This window comes from Tasmannia lanceolata, unplaced genomic scaffold (genome assembly GCF_043159265.1).
Source record: "Tasmannia lanceolata isolate RefF3 unplaced genomic scaffold, GAP_Taslan_0.1 ptg000004l, whole genome shotgun sequence".
Lineage (NCBI taxonomy): Eukaryota > Viridiplantae > Streptophyta > Magnoliopsida > Canellales > Winteraceae > Tasmannia > Tasmannia lanceolata.
Window position 1 is genome coordinate 9,396,889 of NW_027518681.1, and position 20,556 is coordinate 9,417,444.

At 38.9% G+C, this 20,556-nt stretch overlaps 1 protein-coding gene across 4 annotated transcripts; it reads left to right on the top strand.

The window, feature by feature from the left end:
* Nucleotides 1–3,530: 3,530 nt before the first annotated feature.
* On the top strand, nucleotides 3,531–20,435 carry LOC143876255 (uncharacterized). 4 transcript variants are annotated; one of them, XM_077377994.1, is made up of 5 exons: nucleotides 3,531–6,793; nucleotides 9,147–9,280; nucleotides 19,465–19,537; nucleotides 19,662–19,730; nucleotides 19,955–20,435. In XM_077377994.1, exon 1 carries the CDS (start codon nucleotides 3,606–3,608, stop codon nucleotides 6,378–6,380), a length of 2,775 nt encoding a protein of 924 aa, XP_077234109.1. In that variant the 5' UTR covers nucleotides 3,531–3,605; the 3' UTR covers nucleotides 6,381–6,793; nucleotides 9,147–9,280; nucleotides 19,465–19,537; nucleotides 19,662–19,730; nucleotides 19,955–20,435. The 4 variants fall into 4 exon arrangements, with proteins under 4 accessions (XP_077234109.1, XP_077234110.1, XP_077234107.1 ...); XM_077377995.1 differs by having other exon boundaries at nucleotides 19,958–20,435; XM_077377992.1 differs by lacking the exon at nucleotides 19,465–19,537.
* Nucleotides 20,436–20,556: the final 121 nt, after the last annotated feature.

The following is a 20,556-nucleotide window of genomic DNA, read 5'->3' on the forward strand; positions in this document are numbered from 1 at the left end:
AGCAACAGAGTTATTTGAATAAACATAAATACAACTATCAAAACATAACAAAGTTACCAACATACATCATCCAAGCATAAAAAGATACAATATACATCATCCAAAACAACTAGCTACTATCTTCCTTCAAAATTTTAATCCATCACACTAATTACAACAGAGTTACTTGAATAAACACACATACAACCATTAGAACATAACAAAGTTACCCGAAACAGTAAAAGAGTCATACAACCATCAAAACATAACAAAGTTACTCCAACCATATATGGAGTGAAACTATAATCCCCTAACGTCAATGGCGTCTACTGAAATCATTTCACATCTAAGTGGTAAGAGTGTTTCTAATTTCCTCTCCTGCTCTTTTGTCATCATCCCTTGATTGAGGAGGATCACGTAGTATGTTCTCATCTTCCACAGTTTGTAACAAGAGTTGTTTAGCTAGAAAGTTGTCCACATCTTCTAGTATTGAATCATTAGGCATGAAACACTGAATATGATTATGGATGCAACAACATGCCAAGAATATGTCAATCTGCTTCTTGAAATTGTACATTGGTCCATTAAGAATATTGAAACACTTCTTCAAACACCAAATGTGCGCTCAATGACATTTCGACAGGACGAGTGTCTATAATTGAGCAACTCATTACTAGACCGTGGATGCCGCCCGCTCCACTCACTTAAGTGGTGTGCGGTCTTGCGATGCGGGGTAATAAAATGTCGTAAGAGAGGGTACCCGCCATCGGCGATGTAAAACTTTCCTACAAATAAAAAAATATTCTATATCACCAATTAGCAATAAGTGGAAACTTGTTCAATACAATGTAACTATGTCATATACAATGTACCTGGAATAAGTGGAATCTTGTCAGCCCTTGTTAATGCATCCGTTAACACTCTCGACTCGGAAGTTGAACCCTCCCATCTGGCTAGGATATACGTGAATTTTAGGTCAAAGTCACATGCCGCCAAAATATTTTGAGCTATAAAATGCTTACGACAAAAGTAGGCCGGTGTTTCTTCAATTCGTACTTTAGCACGTATGTATGTCATGCAATCCTTGAAATATGGCATCCACCTTGGATTCCCCTCAATCTGTGATGGTGTCTCACTTGCCGGTGGTTTGATGAAGAAATCTTGTATACCCAAAATTGCCTTTAGTACTTTGTTGAAATACGTCGAAACAGTTGCCCCTGAACGTCTAGCACATGCTCTAATAGTCTAAACCCTCTGATTATGTGCTACAATATCAAGAAGATTGCAACTTGCTCCTCCACTTTACGGTGGACTGTATCTTCCAGGGTTCCCGCCTGTTTAAATATTTTGACAAATTGAAGAAAGTAGGTGACGTTCATCCATAGCAAGTTATGACAATCTTCATTTGAATCGATGACAAAAAAATGAACTCACGACACGTGAAGTAATTGCTTTCATAGGGAGCTCTGACAAGATATTGTTCATAGTACTCTTTTCAAAGTACTAGCATAGCAGCAGCACCAGCCATTAGTAATGCGACTGCTTGCCCAACTAGCTCATTCCTACGCTTCAACTCAGCTCTTCGCATCAACTCTTTCTTCCTCCTTCTTGTAGGACGACGAGGCATCTTACTCTAAATAAGAAGTCAATTAACTCAATGGAAAAGACAACACAATAAAAAACAACGCATCTTAAAAAAAAAAAAACCAATGAACATAATCACAAACAACACAATCATAATAAACACTTCCATCCATAAACCATCAATCCACCCATACACACTCCCTCCATAAACCATCCAACCATGCATATACCATCCCTCCACAAACCATCCATCCATAAACAACCACTCCATAAACCATCCATCCATAACCCATCCATCCAAACATTAATACCCTCATAAACACCACCAAATTCTTCGAAAAAAACATCACTAACACCACCATTAACACTACCACAATCTAAAAAAAAAACCCACCATTAATACCCCTGTCTCAACATTCAACCACAATATCATCCAACAATGTTTACTATCACATACAAACAAGATAAAAATCATGAAGCAAACTAATAATTGATCAACAAGGTAAAGAAAAAGGAACATCATAATGATTAGAACAACATCATATTTATTACCTTGCAAGTGAGGGTCTTTTCAGAGAAATGAAAATAAGAAGTTGGTGTCCCTTTGCAAAACAAAAGAGATCAAATAAGCCCCTATAACTCATGAGAAAAAAAAGAGAGTAGAATATAACTCACAACAAATGAAACACCCCAGCACAATTTCTCATCATTTTCCACCAACCCAACACACTATTTCTCTTCCCCCTCACCCACTACTTGAACAGAACACAGAACCCCCATTTCATCTTTAACACCAACATAAACAGACCCCCACCAATCTTTTAAAATTAACACAGGCCCATAGATTTGATGTTGCTTGAACACCATTAAAATTAACAAAACCAATCAATACAAGCAACATTAAAATTATCAGAAATTAACAACCACAAATGGATCGGTTGTTGCTTGAACCCCATTAAAAATAATAGAACCCATCAACAACAAAGAACAAGCAAGATCTGAAGCCAAGAAAAGAGAACAAGCAAGAACATAGACCAAGAACAGAGAACAAGCAAGGAGGGTTTTAAATATCACAGTTAAAAGTCTCCAAAAAACGAAAATAAACATAGCCCAAACCAAGAACTGAAGAAACGAATTAATGCAGAGCACAAAATGGAACCATAGCCGAAGATCTGAAGCGAAACCAGAAAAGATCTAAAGCCAAACCGTACATAATAACCAAAACATCCGAAAAAAAGAGAAAAAATGGGGAAACGAAGAAATAGAGGAGGCGTACCTGTTTTGGGAAGGAGGACGAGTAGAGGAGAGGTCCGATCTCAAGGTGGAAGATCACGCGCTAGGTTTATGTATTTTTTTTTCTCGCTAGGGCTTCTTCGAACGAAGCGTGTGAGAGGCGAGGCGGTATCCGTGGAAAATGATAAAAATCCGAGGGTTAGACTCGGATTCTAAGTCGCAAAAATTAACCCGACATGTCAGATCAGTTGGATTCCACGTAAGTTAATGGTTTCTTAGCGCTTTCTATCTTGGACAACTAAACAACTAAATTAGCAAGATTCCAAGGAAAGCAGCGCTATTTTCTTTTCCGTTTCCGTTTCTCATGCCCAACTGAACAGACCCTAAGGTATTTTGACAATAGAACCACTCACTTTCTTGTACCCTTTTCCATTGGATGTTGATAGCATTTGGAGCAATCCAAAATGAGCCGTGAGATTATCAAAATATGGCTGTGGCCATATAATCCCGTTAAATTGGACGGATATGATCTTATAGCAAAGATAAATTTTGTGGCAAGTGATCATAAGATGAACGGTCTAGATTATACTAAAGTAGCAAATCCCTATAAATCCTGTGACAGGTGATCATAAGATGAACGGTCTAGATTACACCGGTTCACGTTAGCAAATCCCTACGCCCATTTCCACTAAATAAGCCGCCCTACTGCAAAGCCTTCTTCTCTTTCTCACTCATTTCCTCCTCCTCCTCCTCCTCCTCTCAAACCCACCCCTGCCCGGGCAATCTGAAACCCTAAATAATTAATATTCATGCATGGATTCCTCACCAGCGTCCGATGCCACAAGATGAGGAGATCGATGGCCATGATCAAATCAGGTGATCCCGTCTTTCTCCTCAACTCTTTATATTTTCCCTTCTCCCCCAAATCCTCCTCCTCATTTTCTTCTCTTCCCCAAACCTTAACCCTAGATTCTGAACCCTCCGATTTACAGTCCCGTCTCATTACAATCCTCGCTGGCCATGGTTGGCAGAAAAATCCCTCTCTCAAAGCTCTTTCCCCCTCTATAACCCCTCTTCATGTTTCCAATCTCTTAAATCTCCCTCTTGATCCTAAAACTGCCCTAGATTTCTTCAATTGGATCGGTCTCAGGCCTGGATACCGTCACAACGCTAAATCATACATATCTCTATTGAATCTCCTCATTCCTGCTCGATTTTTAGGCATTGCAGAGAAAATCAGAATTTCCATGATCAAATCTTGCGTCTCCCCTGAAGAAATCCGTTTTGTTTTGGATGAAATCCGAAAGATGAACGCTGGAGAGTATAAATTCAAACTTACTCTTAGATGTTATAACACATTGTTAATGGCTTTGGGTAGATTTATGATGATTGATTTGATGAAAGATGTTTATTTGGAGATTTTGAATGATAAGATTTTGCCGAATATTTATACTTATAATACTATGATTAATGCGTATTGTAAGGAAGGTAATGTTGTAGAGGCGGAATTGTATTTGAGTTGTATAATGAGGGATGGTTTGATTCCTGATACGTTTACTTATACTTCATTTATCTTAGGACACTGTAGGAGTAATGATATAGATGGTGCTTATCGGGTTTTTTTGATGATGCCGCAGAAGGGTTGTAGAAGGAATGCGGTTTCTTATACTGTACTTATTCATGGGTTTTGTGAAGCCGGGCGTGTGGATGAAGCTTTTGCATTGTTTTCTCAGATGGCTGAGGATAACTGTCGTCCGACTGTTCGTACTTACACGGTTCTTATAGACGCACTTTGTGGGTTGGATAGGAGATGTGAGGCATTTGGTTTGTTTGGGGAGATGGTGGAGAAGGGATGCAACCCAAATGTTCATACGTATACCGTGCTCATTGATAGCTTGTGTAAAGAGAGCAAGTTCGAGGATGCAAATAGGATGTTGACTGAGATGTCAGAGAAAGGTTTGGTGCCCAATGTGGTTACTTACAATGCTTTGATTGATGGGTATTGCAAGGATCAGAAGATGGATGCCGCTTTTACAGTTTTGGAGTTGATGGCATTAAATCGGTGTAAGCCTAATGCTCGCACTTATAATGAGTTGATATGTGGGTTTTGTAAGGAGAGAAAGGTGCACAAGGCGATGGGGTTATTGAGTAAAATGCTAGAGAGTGGTTTATCTCCAAGTTTGGTTACATATAACTCGTTGATTCATGGACAGTGTAAGGAGGGCCACATAGATAGTGCTTTTAGGTTGCTTGATTTGATGACGGGAAATGGTTTGGTTGCTGACCAGTGGACTTACTCTATGTTAATAGATGCCCTTTGCAAAGATGGGAGGGTCGAAGAAGCTCATGATCTGTTTAATTCTTTGCCGGATAAAGGAATGAAGGCAAATGAAGTCATTTACACGACACTGATTGATGGGAGCTGCAAGGTGGGAAATATCGATAGAGCCCATGGGTTGCTTGACAAAATGGTTGCTGAAGGTTGCTTGCCGAACTCTTATACCTACAATGTGATGATAGATGGTTTGTGCAAAGAACAGAAAATGAATGAAGCATCGTCGTTACTTGACAAGATGGTGGAGATAGGAGTAGAGCCCACGGTTGTCACTTATACAATTCTCATTGATGAGTTGTTGAAACGAGGTGACTCAGAACATGCTTATAGAGTTTTTGAGCAAATGATTTCTTCGGGATGTCGGCCTGATGTTTGTACATATACTGCCTTTATTCGTGCGTATTGCAGTGAAGGGAAGTTGGAAGAAGCGGAGAATGTGATGGTTAAAATGAATACTGAAAGAGTTCACCCGGATTTGATGGCTTTTAACACATTGATAGATGGGTGTGGGAATTTGGGTTTGATTGATAATGCCTTTTCTGCATTCAAACGCATGATTGATACTGGATGCGAGCCTAATCACCAGACTTACTGTATTTTAATCAAGCACATCCTCTACGAAAAGGGGGTCACTGAACCAAGCGGTGAGATGAGTGTTGATTCAGTTTCAAATGGTGCTTCTATAGGTTTTGTTGATGTGTGGAAGGTAGTAGAGATAGAGACTGCACATCAGCTCTTGGAGAAAATGACTAAGCATGATTGCACACCTAATATCAGCACTTATGAAGTTCTCGTGGCAGGATTCTGCAAAGAGGGTCGCTTGGAAGAAGCACAACTCTTGGTTTGTCAAATGAATGAAAGAGGAATATCTCTCAATGAGGATATCTACACTTCTCTTATCAATTGTTGCTGTAAATTGAGAATGTACGGAGAAGCATTGGTTCTGGTTGATACGATGGTCAAATGTGGTCATTTACTGCATTTGGAATCATGCAAGTTACTTATTTGTGGGCTTTGTGACGAAGGAAACATTGAAAAGGCTAAAATAGTTTTCTGCACTTTGCTTCAATGCAGGTATAATAATGATGAGGTCGCATGGAAAGTTCTCATTGATGGGTTACTTAAAAAAGGTCATGTTGATAAATGCTCTGAGATGTTAGACATTATGGAGGAAAAGGGTTGTCAACCTAGTCCTCAAACATATGATTTGTTGATCAAGGAACTCCCTAATGAAAGGACTGGGGCATAAAATGATCACTAGATGTTATATTCTTACCATTGGCAGAGTGAAAATGCTTTCCCCTAACCTAGAATAAGTTGAAGATGGAGATCATGAATGCACTTGCTGCATATGGGCATTCCTTTGTGCATATTGTATCTTGTACTCTTGAGTTTCCTCATTCGATTTATATATTCCGACAATTCAATAACGGGGCATGTACCTCAATTTATTGTTGAAGCACACTCGGTTCCTTGGAGGTTGCATGGAGTTTCAGAGATTGGGTTACTGCGCTGTACCATATATAAATGAAAGGCAATAATGGAGCATGTCCCTCAATTTATTGGAGAAGCACACTCGGATCCTTGGAGGTCGCATGGAGTTTTGGAGGCTGGGTTACTGCGCTGTACAACATATCTCTTTTTTCTCTAGTTCAACAAGGGGCAAGCGACTCTTTACCTTCTTAATTTATGGTCTTTATTTTAAAATTCTACATTTTTTACCTGCATAATATATATACACACGTCAGCCAGCCCGCCAGCACACACACATACATGAGTTTATATATATGAGAAATGTTTCTAGTCGGTCAGCTAGAGAACCTTCTCTAGTCCGCCGACCAAAAAACACAGTGGGCCCACATTATTTGGATAATCCAAAGCATTCATTTGATAGGCCCTGGCATAGATAGGGTGTGCCCAAAAAATCAGCTACATAGGATCATGCTAGCCCTTTGATTTTTGGAGGTTACAAATGGACAGATTTGTGGAGCTTATACGCGTCCATTTTAATCTCCATAAATCGAAGGGTTAGGATGATCCTATGGAGATGATTTTTTAGGCACATCCTATCTATGTCAGGGCCCATCAAATGAATGCTTTGGATCATCGAAACAACATGGGCTCATTGTGTTTTTAACCTCCACTGTTCATTTTTAACCTCCACAAATCGAAGGGCTAGGATGATCCTATGGAGCTGATTTTTTTTGGGCACACCCTATCTATGCCAGGGCCCAACAAATGAATGCTTTGGATAATCCAAACAACATGGGCCCACTATGTTTTTGGTCGGCGGACTAGAGAAGGTTCTCTATCCGACCGTCTAGAAACACTTCCCTCTCTCTCTCTCTCTATATATATATATATATATATATATATAGAGAGAGAGAGAGAGAGAGAGAGAGAGAGAGAGAGAGAGAGAGGAAACAGTTCCTCTGCTCGAGCGCAGATAGCTTATCTGCGCTCGAGTGCAGGAAACAAGGGTGGCCCCACATTTTTTGGGTGATCCTAAGCATTCATTTGAATTATCTTAGGGTGTCCATTTGCGGGGGAGAAAATGGACAGATACTGTTTGTCCACAAATCTGCCCATTTTTTCACCCCACAAATGGAAGGGTTAGGATGATCCAATGGACCTGATTTTTGGTACACACCCCATCCACGATGGGGCCTCTCAAATGAATACTTAGGATCACCCAAAAAATGTGGGTCCACCATGTTTCCTGCAGTCGAGCGTAGGAACTATTCTCTCTCTCTCTCTCTCTCCCTCTCTCTCTCTCTCTCACACACACACACACACACACACACAACCACACACACACACACACACACACACGCATATATATTTCTGTCTCCTATGTATACTACAAATTGAATCATTCTAGCATGGTTGACATAGTTTCAAGGTAGCGAAGTTGTGTTAGTGCACATGATGCATGCAATCCAGTTGCATTTTTTTTTGCTGATCCTTATGTTTATGGAATGTAATTTGATTTTATAGCACCAGATATATGTGTCTGAGATGGGTCAAGTGTAGAGGGTAGGAAAAATCAAGCAGAAACCTAACTTTTAATGTACACTGGATATGTAGATGATTCATAGAGATTCTTCAAATCTTGAAAGAAACATATCTACAAGCTATATGCTTTTGAACTATGATAAGATGTATGAATCAAATAGGGTGCGTATGTTCCTTAGTCGTAAGGGTTGGCAGTAGCACTTCTCGTACTGTCTTGCATATTTAGCAGGATCTTACAAAGTCAATTCACAATGGTGTAAGAAGGTTTATGAACTTGTTTACTTGCCATGGACCAAAGACCATTGTTAAGAAAAAATGCACGACAAGCAATACTTTGCATCTACAAGCTATATGCTTTTGAACTATGATAAGATGTATGAATCAAATAGGGTGCGTATGTTCCTTAGTCGTAAGGGTTGACCAAAGACCTTTGTTAAGAAAAAATGCATCACAAGCAATACTTTGCATATCCATGAAGAATAGACGCATCATGTTCTGCTGCATATCAACCTATATGTATGATTTTAAATTTCAACTGAAACCAACGCGAAAAACATGAAATGTTTCTGTTGCCATCCCCACTGAAACCAAAACCGTAAGTGTAATAGTGGTATACTATATCCGTATGTTACATAATTATATTTATATGAATTGCATGTATTTTGTATAAACAGTTAAATGAATTACATATGAAATTTGGTATTTACTAAATTATCATACATTCATTGCTAGATGTTTGATGTTTTAAACCGCTATGGATGATTGCCTTGCTTATGTGATGATTTCTAGGTGTGTATTTGTCTCATTTTAGCTTAGTTTCATCTTTAAATTTTATCATTTGCATATGTTTCTCTGATATTACAGGATTTCCACCGAAATTTCCAATAGAAATTGAAATCGGAATTCAAAATCTTGCCTATATGTTCTAGTGTCTCTACATTACTAATTTTTCTTTAGGGATTGCTGTTTACAACTTTGATTCTTCCTTTCATATATGCAGGGAGAAGAAATGGAACCCTTGATACCTTCTGGGGGGAGATGATTATCTTCAATTTTTTCAGGTGTTAAGACCAAAATCATGCACACAATACCTCTATGGAGCTGCTATTGATAACCTAGAAACATCTCTATGAGGTATCCATGTGTAAAAGTACTCACGCGCACACTCCCTCCCTCCTCTCTCTCTCTCTCTCTCTCTCTCTCTCTCTCTCTCTCTCTCTCTCTACACACACACATACACGCGTGCACATACATGTATATTTCCTCAGTATTCTACTATATTTTGGTGTGCTTTCTTAGGAAGCATCTCATGTAAACTCTAATCCACTACAATGTTCCAAATTTTGTTGTTTGATCTGGTTGGTAATGCTCAGGTAGTAACTGCGCATCACATGCGTGTGATTTTGTGCTTTTATGTAATATTTGGTATATTTCACATAGAAACATTCCAATGTTATTGATGGAAACATGGGTACAAGATCATGTTCCATAGGAATAATGTTTCTTAATTTTGAGATCTGGCCTTTATTTTTTATGGTAATACATAAATAATCTCAAACCATTTTATCTGTAGAAATAATAGACTAATACTAATAGTAGGTAAATGAGTCAAGCTAATACTGATAATTATAGGTGACTTGTTATGCTCTTGATCCACGATACATTTCAAGTATTGTTGGTATCCCATTCATGTCTCTCTTTTATTTGAAGTTGAAGTTGTACCTTTGCACCGTATTATGGGATGATTAGTTATGTTTTACAACTTTAGATTAGCTTGTTGTCTTTGAGGGCTACGATGAGAGGCAAACAGGATGTCAACATCCGAGTTATTCCGGTCGGGCTCCGATTGATCTCTGCATTCTTATTTTTCCTTCTTGTATGGTCCTGATGTAACTTGTGTTTCTCCCACTCTCGGGTGACTTCTTGTCCCCGGCCATTCTGTACTTTGATTGGATTATTAATAATACTGTTACCTTTCAAAAATAAAAATAAAAATGGAGAGGCGAACAGGAGGAACAATCTAGCAACAGATTTTTAAAATTTACAAAGCATGTGTGAGGTGGGGAAGTAGGGGGTGTTTTGTGGTTAGATCCTTTTAAAGGTATTGATGGGTAGAGTGTTCACACCTGATATAGTAGGTGTAAGTTAGTGCTGATCGTTGAGAAGTAAACTTTTAAAAAATTTCTCCTCTGGATCTTCAAACTAGGCGCGTAATTACATAGATTGTCACTGGTAGACCATGATCTCATGGAGTGGAAGATGGTCAATACTCCGAAGGGGTTCTTTACATACACCACTAGGGTGTTTGTAGAGATACAGCCATTAGATCTCAGGATGGATGAAGATGGACGACCGAAATCGAAGCTGGATGCTCATTGGAGCTTAGGAGTAGAGGAGAGGAGAGGAGACTAGGGTTGCCACTTTTTTGTGGACACTCTAGAATAAATTCCATATTATGTATTTATAGAAAAGAGAGAATCCCTAATCCTAATCACACTCGAACTCATATTATTTGTAAATCCAATAATACCCCCCAAATCTCTACACATTAGGGGCATTATAGGAGCAGCCCTTCTTCTCCTCCATAATTACAAGTATGGCATCATTAAACAAATAACTTAATATTTAACGTAGTCACAATAATGCCATTATATCGTTAATGTTAAATATCAATCTGCTTTCTACTAAAAGTAATCAAACCGATGGCACTAACTAAACCCTAATAAACTCTCGATTAAGCACCTAACTCTGATCTCTCATACTTAGACCTACACAGATGAGACCTTCGGAATTGAGCATCATCACAACGCCGGGAGTATCATACCAAATATCCAACTCCATCTAGCCTGGCATAGACCTGCATGATATACATATCAAAGTGAATCAACTCCAATCCCATTCTAGCTGATAGCTCAGAGTCTCCATCCACTCTAATACATACGTATCATTTTAGTGAGCGAATATATGTTCTATAAATTTTATTGTCATTTAAAAAGAAAGAAAGTATATTTAACTGAATTTAGAAAAAAATTCATAAATCTTTGATAAAACACTTAAGACCGCCGGCGGATAATAAAACTAAAGTGTGCGTTATGACCACCTGATCACAATCCCTGATTGACGATCAGATCCAAAAAGGTCATAATATAACATCACAGAATCTTTCCCAACTTAACAAGTCATTCCGTATCAGTCTAGGGCATTGTTGTTTTTTTTTTTTTTTTGGTTGCGCGGAGAAAAACTGCCATTCAAAAAAAAAAAAAAAACCAGCAATGCCCTAACCGGTCAAATTGATCATAACCATATGTAAGCATGCTAAAGCAGCGATCCCCAAACCTCAATTTCCTAACAAGGTGAAGGGTCCCTGGGGCACAAGGGTCACCTATAAAACCGGCTCTTGGTACGGTAACAAAAATATGGATCAATCTTGTACATGTAGGTTATGGTCTACAACACATGTGGTATGATACACACGTTGTGGTGTAATTTTAGAAAGCTCAAAGCAATCTCGAACTGTGTGTCGCCCAGTCACATCACGTAGGATAAGTTTTCCTCCATTTAGGTTACCTGACTCATCTCACATATCCTATCCTGGCATATTTATCGACATGAATTCATCCTAATCTCCTGAGGAATCAGGTCGGGTTATCATCTACGCGGGATCAGCCTCATCCCGCTCAACGGGCTTGGTCTCTCTGTGCGAGTAGCAGAGCTTGTGGACGATCTGAAATACGGATGTGACAACCCAAGAGGGGAGGCGAATTGGTCAATTAAAAATTTTAGGCTTAATTAAATGGATTATTTAAATCAAGTTATTAATTAAGCATATATGGTCTAACCCGTTCAAATATTCAAAATGATGAAAGCTATGGTTTAGATCTTACTTTAGCATACATTCAGTAACCCTTGTTAAGTTAAAACATAAACACAAATAGGGTTAGAGATTACCAATCACCAATGTGCAAGAGCTGAAGGAGAAGAGAAGCAACCACAAGGAACACACGATTTATAGTGGTTCGGTCTATCACAAGATCTACTCCACTCTTCAAAGTTTACCTCATTGGGATCTCCACTAAAATATGAGATTCTTCAACGGGCGAATCTCCAAGCCGTACACCAACTCCTTCAACTCCAAAGGGGACACAACATTTTTTGCACGAAGCTTTGATGAGGGATCACACCCTCTTACAATGTCTTCTCCTTTCTTAACGGGCCGAAGAGTAGACCCTCACAACGTCTTCACCTTTCTTAACGGGCCGAAGAGAAGACCCTCAATTACAATTGAAGAATTAAAAGATAAGAACTCTCAATGCCTCTAGATTAGGCGGATTACAACTTTGAAAGCTCACACACTCTAAGGAAGATAAAATGTAAAGCCTATGGAGTTCCTCTTGAAAGAATGTAAAAATACAAGTTCAAAGAGGTTTAACCTTTCATGTAAAAGTTTAAGTTCAAGAAGATAGGATTTGATCTTGCAAAAAAGTTATTTAGAAAGGTTTAGATAGTGTATATATAGCCCACAAAGAAATATGACCATTTGGGGGTAAAACTGTAAAATACAGGGTTGAAAAAGTCAACCTGCGCAAGCCCCAACGGCTCTATTTTCATGTCGTGGCGGTCGACCGAGGCACGGTGGTCGCCCGCCCATATCGGGCTCTCTATTTGAATTTCAAATTTCATACCGGCGCGGTCGACCGGCCCTGTAGCGGTCGCCCGGCGAGGGCAATCTATTTGAATAAAAATTCGGCTAAAAAAACACTATCGCGGTCGACCTCCAAGGCCAACCTGAATGTTTTCTGGATTTCCAGAAAACAAATCCGCAGTCGCTCGGATCACCCCGGTCGACCGGCCCTGAGTAAAATTCCATTTTTAACTTTAAAATCCAGGGGCTTTGGGCTTTGGTCTTTGAGCTTTGGTCCTAGGTTTTCAAACACATATTTGGGTGTGTGTATGGTTTTCAAAGATGTAAAAAGTTGAGTATGAAAACTATTTGAAAACCTATTGAAAGTGCATTTAAACATAAAATCAAGAGGACTCCAAACTACATTCTAAAGTGTATACCATTGAGTCTTCTTGGAATGTCTTGGCTCGTTGCACTTTCTTGGACTTCTTTGGCTTGAGAGAACATCTTGAACTTTGTCTTGGCTCTTGTGACTTCCTCCAATCTTTAATGCATGTTGAGGTACATGAGGTGTCACCATGGCATGTTCAACTCCAAGTTTCTTCTTGACACTTGCTAGGTAGCTTGAGGGATCTTTATTTTGAGCTTCTTGACTTGATCATCTCCAAATGAGGATGCTTCCAATGTAGGTGCAAGCTCTTGGTTCCTTCTTTGCTTCTTGCTTTGCTTCTTGATCCACAAGCCATGTGTTGTGAAGAGTTGTGTAATGACGATTATGACATGAAATTCTTGTATATGACACAACACCTCAAAGCAACACATTAGTCCATAAAAGCTAATCAATTTAGTTTGGTAGCATCAAAACAAGAAGGTAATATGAATGATTAACCCATGGGAACCCTTGGGCTTACACGATTATCAGTTAATTACACATTAAATTAACTAATTATCCTAGTTCGTTAACATGCATATCCACAATGATGTAATAATAAGCAATAACAAACTTTCACAGATTAAACAACCACAACCACAAGCTTAAAATTAGGGCTGCAACAGGGTCGGGTTTTTCAAAACCCTAGCCTAACCTTGGATCCCATTATCTCGGCCCTGACCCTGAGTCAGGGCCGAAAAACCTCAACCCATTGCCCGCCCTACAGGGCTCAATGCGGCCCTGGCCCGCCCTGATTGGCCCTTATTGGGCAGGGCCGGCCCAGCCCTGATTGACCCTAGTGCAAATACTTGTTAAGAATGCCAAAAATAAAGCAACCACATATCATATAGAACAAAATGATCAATAAATAGAGAAAGGGAACTAAATAAGACAATATGAATTCAACAACATGACGGGCAGCAGAGACAATTAATAATAATAATCTAAAGAAACATCAATCCAAGATAATAGAAAACATTAGCAAAAGAAACATGCACAAATGGTTCAATTCTATAACAGAAAACTTAAGGTCGGGCCGGGTCAGGGTGACCCGAGGCATTAACCCAGAACCCGACCCGACCTGAGTTAGGGTCTAAAAATGAACCCTGACCCGCCCTCAAGGTTGGAAAATCCAGCCCTGACCCTGTTCGGGCTTAGGGCTGACATGGCCAAACTTGCACCCCTACTTAAAATAGCTAGCTTTCAACATATTCTAGTAAAATTGACTGAAAGGTCACACCAATGTCTAACGAGCATCACCTTTGCTTGAGATGTGCCTTTCAATATATTCATACTCTAGTGAGATCTTCACTAATAAAGTAATAATCATCTCCAACTTGACAACTTCCATGCACAAATTATGTGTCATGATTGAATCCTCTCCTCTAGGGGATGATAGGGATAAGTTCAAAGTATATACTCACAAGAGCAAGAATGGAAACGGTGGTCATTTCCATAACACCCCAGGTCAAAGTACTCAACCCAGACTTTGATTTGGAGCTTCACTAAGGAGATGGGCCCCACTGCGTGTTAAATGGTTAAATAATCATTTATAATGTTTCAAGTGATTAGGAACATAAGTCATTCAATATTTCAAGTGATTAGGAACATAAATATTTTTTAACTTTCACTTAACTCAAGTGACTTTTAGTTAAAAAGATAAGGCTTATAATTCCCACAATTTTTTGAAAGGGGGAGATCTTACGTAGAGAGAGAGAGAGAGAGAGAGAGAGAGAGAGAGAGAGAGAGAGCGAGCGAGAGAGGGAGCGAGAGAGGTTCTATTTAAGAGTTATTTTTTAGGGGGGGTGGGGGTGTCATTTAGAATTCCTTATCTTTCTATATATGTAGGCCTAAGGGCCATCTTTTTTAATAGACATCTTATGAATTCAGTACGAGAACCATTCAAAAAAAAAGAAAAGAATTCAGTAAGAGAGCTTTTGATTATTGAGAACTTTTTTTGTCTTCTTGATCTTGAAGTGATATCTTGATATTTGAGGCCTATGGTCCATAGGTTTGAGGCCAAGGGGTTATCCTTCTCTTCATCTTCTCAAGGTGGTATTTCCGCAATCCCTACTTGTTCGAAAATTTGAGTTTCCCATACTTGTGAATTTCGAAGATCAAGTGCAAGATTATTGAAGGGTTTTGCTAGGATCAATGAGGGGAACAATCTGGACAGATCTGATCTCAAATCTGACGGATGGATTGAGTCCATCCCAACCATCATATTTGTTGATTATGTTGATCTCAAGATCCAACATTGGGATTGGAATGATTTCAACTTGGTTTGACAAGACTAACCCTAATTGTGAATTTGAGACAGAGAAGGGCTAGATATTATATATTTTTAGAAGGTTCACCAAATCCCTAATTTAAATATAATTTGGTGGATTTTTATACTAGTTAATATTTATTTGGCTTTCCTCTATAAGTTATCATATTTTGTGTCAAAGCGTAGGTTTAATGGCTACTAGAAGTGGTAGAAGCTATATAGGAAGATTGTCCCATAAAGATAGGGATGATCTCATATTTACTTAATTGATAATGTTAGCTTTCTAGAAGAACAATTGAATTTAAACTGTAATCAAGACGGAGATGATGTGGCCAGCATTGGGATTTCTGCTAACCAAGGAAACCATGCACCTAGCTTTCAGGGACTTCAGGGGTTACATCATCGATTCTTTTGTCTGTCCAGATCAGTCGTCCAGATCAGTTGTATGGATTCTTCTGAGGCGGAGGTTCACACTGTCCACCGGGTCTTGCTCATATTCTTTTGTCAGATGGTGGGCAACTCTTCCAACATTATGTTGTGGGCCAAGGGTAATTGCGACGGTCTGTGAAGACAGCTAAATTCATTGATGGGATTATGGAGATGTGTGAGGATAGTTTTTTTCTTCTTTTTCTCTTGTAAGCGCTAACGATTTGGCTGATCGTTTCACCAAATTGGCTGCTTGTAGAGGATCCTTATTTATGGGGCAGTCCTTGCACGAACAGCCTCCCCCACCCCCCCCACAAACACCACCGCCATCCATGTGCACTTCTATTCTTTCTTCTGATTAATCTACATTTCCTTATCTAAAAAGAGTTCTGAGGATAAGAAAAGGAACAAGGACTATAGAAAAGTTAAAGATTTAAATGTTTTAACCTTGTTGGGTCTAGTTTGTTTCTTCTATTAAGATCGTAGCTATCTGATGTCCTCTCATGGTATGGTGCTAATGTCTCTTAATTTTTTCAGGGTATAGTGAGCAACTTCCCATTCTTCATGAGACTGCAGAACTCTCTCTCTCTCTCTCTCTCTCTCTGTCTCTTTGTCTCTCTCTCTCTCTCTCTCTCTCTCTCACACACACACACACACACACACGCGCGCGCGCGCGCGCACACACACACACTTTGCAGAACAACTGTCACGATCACTCCTTGTGATTACTCGCTGTCCAATTCACTGAACTCACAGACGGCTTCTTCTTAGGCTGTTCTTTAAACCATGTCGCTGGTGCCAATGCTTCTTTCTAGCATCTCTTCATGGTCCAAAATCTCCCAAACATGAAAACACAAAATCCCCATCAGCAAATCATTTACCGCCGATAATCAATCTCTCCCCCCCCCCCTGCTTCTTTCTTGCCGAATATTTTTGGATTAATTTATTCACCATAGAAATGCTAATAAAAATATTAAAGAGAAGTCTCTGACGATGTTTCAGCAGCTGCTGCAGCTGAGTAAATTATTATCTTACTGTTTTTTCCGTAATTTCTAAGTAGAGAAACACGTCCGGGAAGTCATTACCGCCCATGGTTGTAACATCTCTCTAAACCTCTTGTTGTCTAGTGGTCGTGGGATTATCTTCTCTTTTTTTTTTTTTGAGAATTATTTTTCGATATATCAAATGGTTGTGGGATTATCAATCCCCTATATGTACATATATTCACTATAAGATTAACAAGAAGTTGAAAGCACCGGATAATTTGCATGGTTTTATCAGTTAAGCGGATTCATTACGCAGCGAGGTAAAACACTTTACATAAAACTAGTCATAGCATAGTGGCATACCATTCACGTTTGCTTATGGGAAAAGATTCATTTTTTGCATAGCCAGCATATATTCATTGGGCCTGGTTACTGTCATGTCTTTTGTCCAATTGCATACATGAAATAGCTAATTTATTCTTTAGGGATGCGGGTTACTACTTTTGAACCATTTTTATTTGTGATGTTAGTTGATTTTCCTACTGTTCCCTCTTTTTTCTTTTAAAGAAAACTCTTTCTCATTGTATTTCCAGTCAAAAATTTGGTTCAACTGTTTTCTTTTTTATCGTCTTTGTATCTTTTGAAGTTTCTTGATGTTGGCAAGTTCTGCTGGTTTCACATTTATTTACTACCACAGATTTATTTTTTCAGAAAATTTTCAGGATTCTGATCAATATTTGCTTCTGTTGACACACTTACCAAAGCAGCATATGAAATTTAATTGTCTAATCTTGTGTTTTTGTGTTTTTTATCCCATTTGCCTTGTTTTCTAACACTCACAGATTGATTTGTTTCTCCTTGTCCTAATGTGTCTGTAATAAGCTCTGCTCGTATCTCTTTTTTGTTCTTATATCCTGGTTTCTGTTGTTGAAGTTATTGAATCCTCCCCATTCTTGGCTTCTCCAATACTCAACTCAACTCAACTAAGCCTTTGTCCCAAACTAGTTGGGGTCGGCTAATGAATCCTTTAGAAACTTTTCGTGAAGAAGGTGAAAGGATATATCCGGCTCAAATTGACCAACTCTAACCCTGACACTAGTTGGGTTCGTCTACATGGATCATTTTCTTCCATTCTATCCTATGCAAGGTCATGTTCTCTATTATGTTCCTAGCTCTCAATTCTTTCCTCACTGTTTCTCCCCAAGTTGTTTTCGGTCTGCCCCTACCTCTTTTTACTCCATCAACTTGGCACGTGTCACTTCTTCTCACTGGAGCATCCAAAGGTCTACGTGGATATGCCCAAAGCATCTTAAGCATTGCTCTCTCATGTTCTCCTCAATTGGTGCCACCTCCACCTTTTACGGATGTCTTTATTTTTAATTCGAGCTAACCTTGTGTGGCCGAACATCCATCTAAGCATTCGCATCTCCGCCACACTCATCTTATGCACATGCTGCTTCTTGGTGGCCTAACATTTTGAGCCGTACAACATGGCTGGCCTCACAACTTTCTTATAAAACTTTCCCTTCAACTTGATAGGTATTTAACGGTCGCATAAAACTCGTGAAGCATGCTTCCACTTCAACCAACCTGCTCTTATTCTGTGGTTTACATCCTCTTCAATCTCTCATTCCTTATGTAGGATTGAACCAAGATAGCGAAAGATATCCCTCTTAGGTACCTCCTGTCCAGTCATATTTACTACATCATTGTCCTGCCTCCTTACATTACCAAAGTTGCACTCCATATACTCTGTCTTAGTCCTACTCAGTCTAAAACCTTTGGATTCCAAAGTAGTTCTCCATAACTCTAACTTAGCATTAACTACTGCTTAGGTTTCGTCAATTATTACTATGTCATCTGCAAATAACATACACCATGTCACGTCGTCCAGGATACCCTCTGTAAGTTCATCCATAACTGGAGTAAAAAAATAAGGGCTTAGAGCTGATCCTTGGTGCAATCCTATTGTAATTGGAAACTCACTAGACGTGCCATCCGTAGTTCTGACACTAGTTACTGCTCCTTCGTACATATCTTTAATCATATCAACATATTTAGTAGGCACTTTTTTCCTTTCAAGGACCCACCACATAACACCCGTGGGAACCCTATCATACGCTCTTCCCAATCAATGAAAATCATTTGAAGGTCCTTTTTATTTTCTCTAAATCTCTCCATTAACTGCCTAATCAAGAAGATAGCTTCCAAAGTCGATCGTCCGGGCATGAAGCCAAACTGATTCTCTGACACCTGTCTCTTTTCTTAGTCTATGCTCAATTACCCTCTCGCAAACCTTCTCCAATACATTTGCAAAATTGTTTTTGGCTGATTTTTATGGGGAATAAGTCGCAAAGTCCTCTATTGCGCACGTAACTGAATTGTTGGCAGGGGATTCAAAAAATCCCCTTTGCTTGCTTCTCTTCCTTCAAATACTTGATCTGTAAGATGACCTGAACATATGGAACCATGCTTCAATTTTTTCATACCTTACCACCCTTTCCAAGTTTGTGAAGTTTATTGCCAATTTGGTATGAGATTCCTTTGTCTGTCAAAGTCTTGAGAGGCCTCTTTCTGTGAATGCAGTTACTAAGTCCAAGGCTCAGTTGAGTCAATTTATTTGTTATCAAAAGTGGAAAGAATGGCTCTCGTATATTTGGTAATTGGTTCATTTGTATCAGTTTCCAACTACAAACTCATTTATTATATAATTTAGTTGCAACAGAATGATAATAAGCAGTTTCTAACTATCTCTTTGTTGGTGTGCTTTTACCCTATTTCAGTCTTGAAGTTGGTTGTCAGCTCTCCGAGTCTCTGAAGCGATACTTCACTTCTTAAGGGAGTCAACTTAGGTGAGTTGCTGAGACATTTTACTTTTACTTTGTTTTCCTCCTAGTAGCCGTTCTTTTAAGAAGCTACTGGCTCACTAACCTTTTGAATTGAGTCATCTTGGGCAGATTGTGAGTAGATTAACTTAGTTTTAAATCTATGATTTGTAGCAGACATATCATCTCCCTTCAAAGGTGACTTGCAGATTGTGAGTAGATTAACTTAGTTTTAAATCTATGATTTGCAGCAGACATATCATCTCCCTTCAAACATTGAATTTGCGGGTCCTGCCCAGTGTGACCGGTAGAAGAGATAAGAACACTCTTTCACAAGGTATTGGGCAACATTATTCAAGAAATTAGGGATATTAGCTTTGATAAAGATTTCGCTTTTTCCAGTTTCTTAGAGATCTAATGTAATGGCAGATTCCCATGCAAAATAAGGGTATGATAGAGATCTAATGTATTGGGCATACTCTGCTGTAATTTTCCTTATCTTCTAACCATTTCAAAAAAAAAAAAAAAAAAAGAAAAAAAAAGAGAAAAAACAAAGAGCTAAGAACAATCTTAAAGAGCAATCTTCAGACATGCATTGCCAAAGATCAGTATGCAAATGGGCTAGGAAGGCTAGGTTAATTCGTTCTTTTGACCTCTTTTCTTCCTTCATCTCTCTGGTTCCTCTTTTGTTCCTTGATTCTATTATTATCAATCCCTACTTTCTTATTATAAGTTATGCTGATTTCATTTAATTTAGTTCTCTTTAACAATAAAAGGGTGTTTTTAGTCTTTAGAAGAAATTTAAACAAGATTAAAGATCTTTTAATATAAAATAAAAAAAATGGTTATAAAA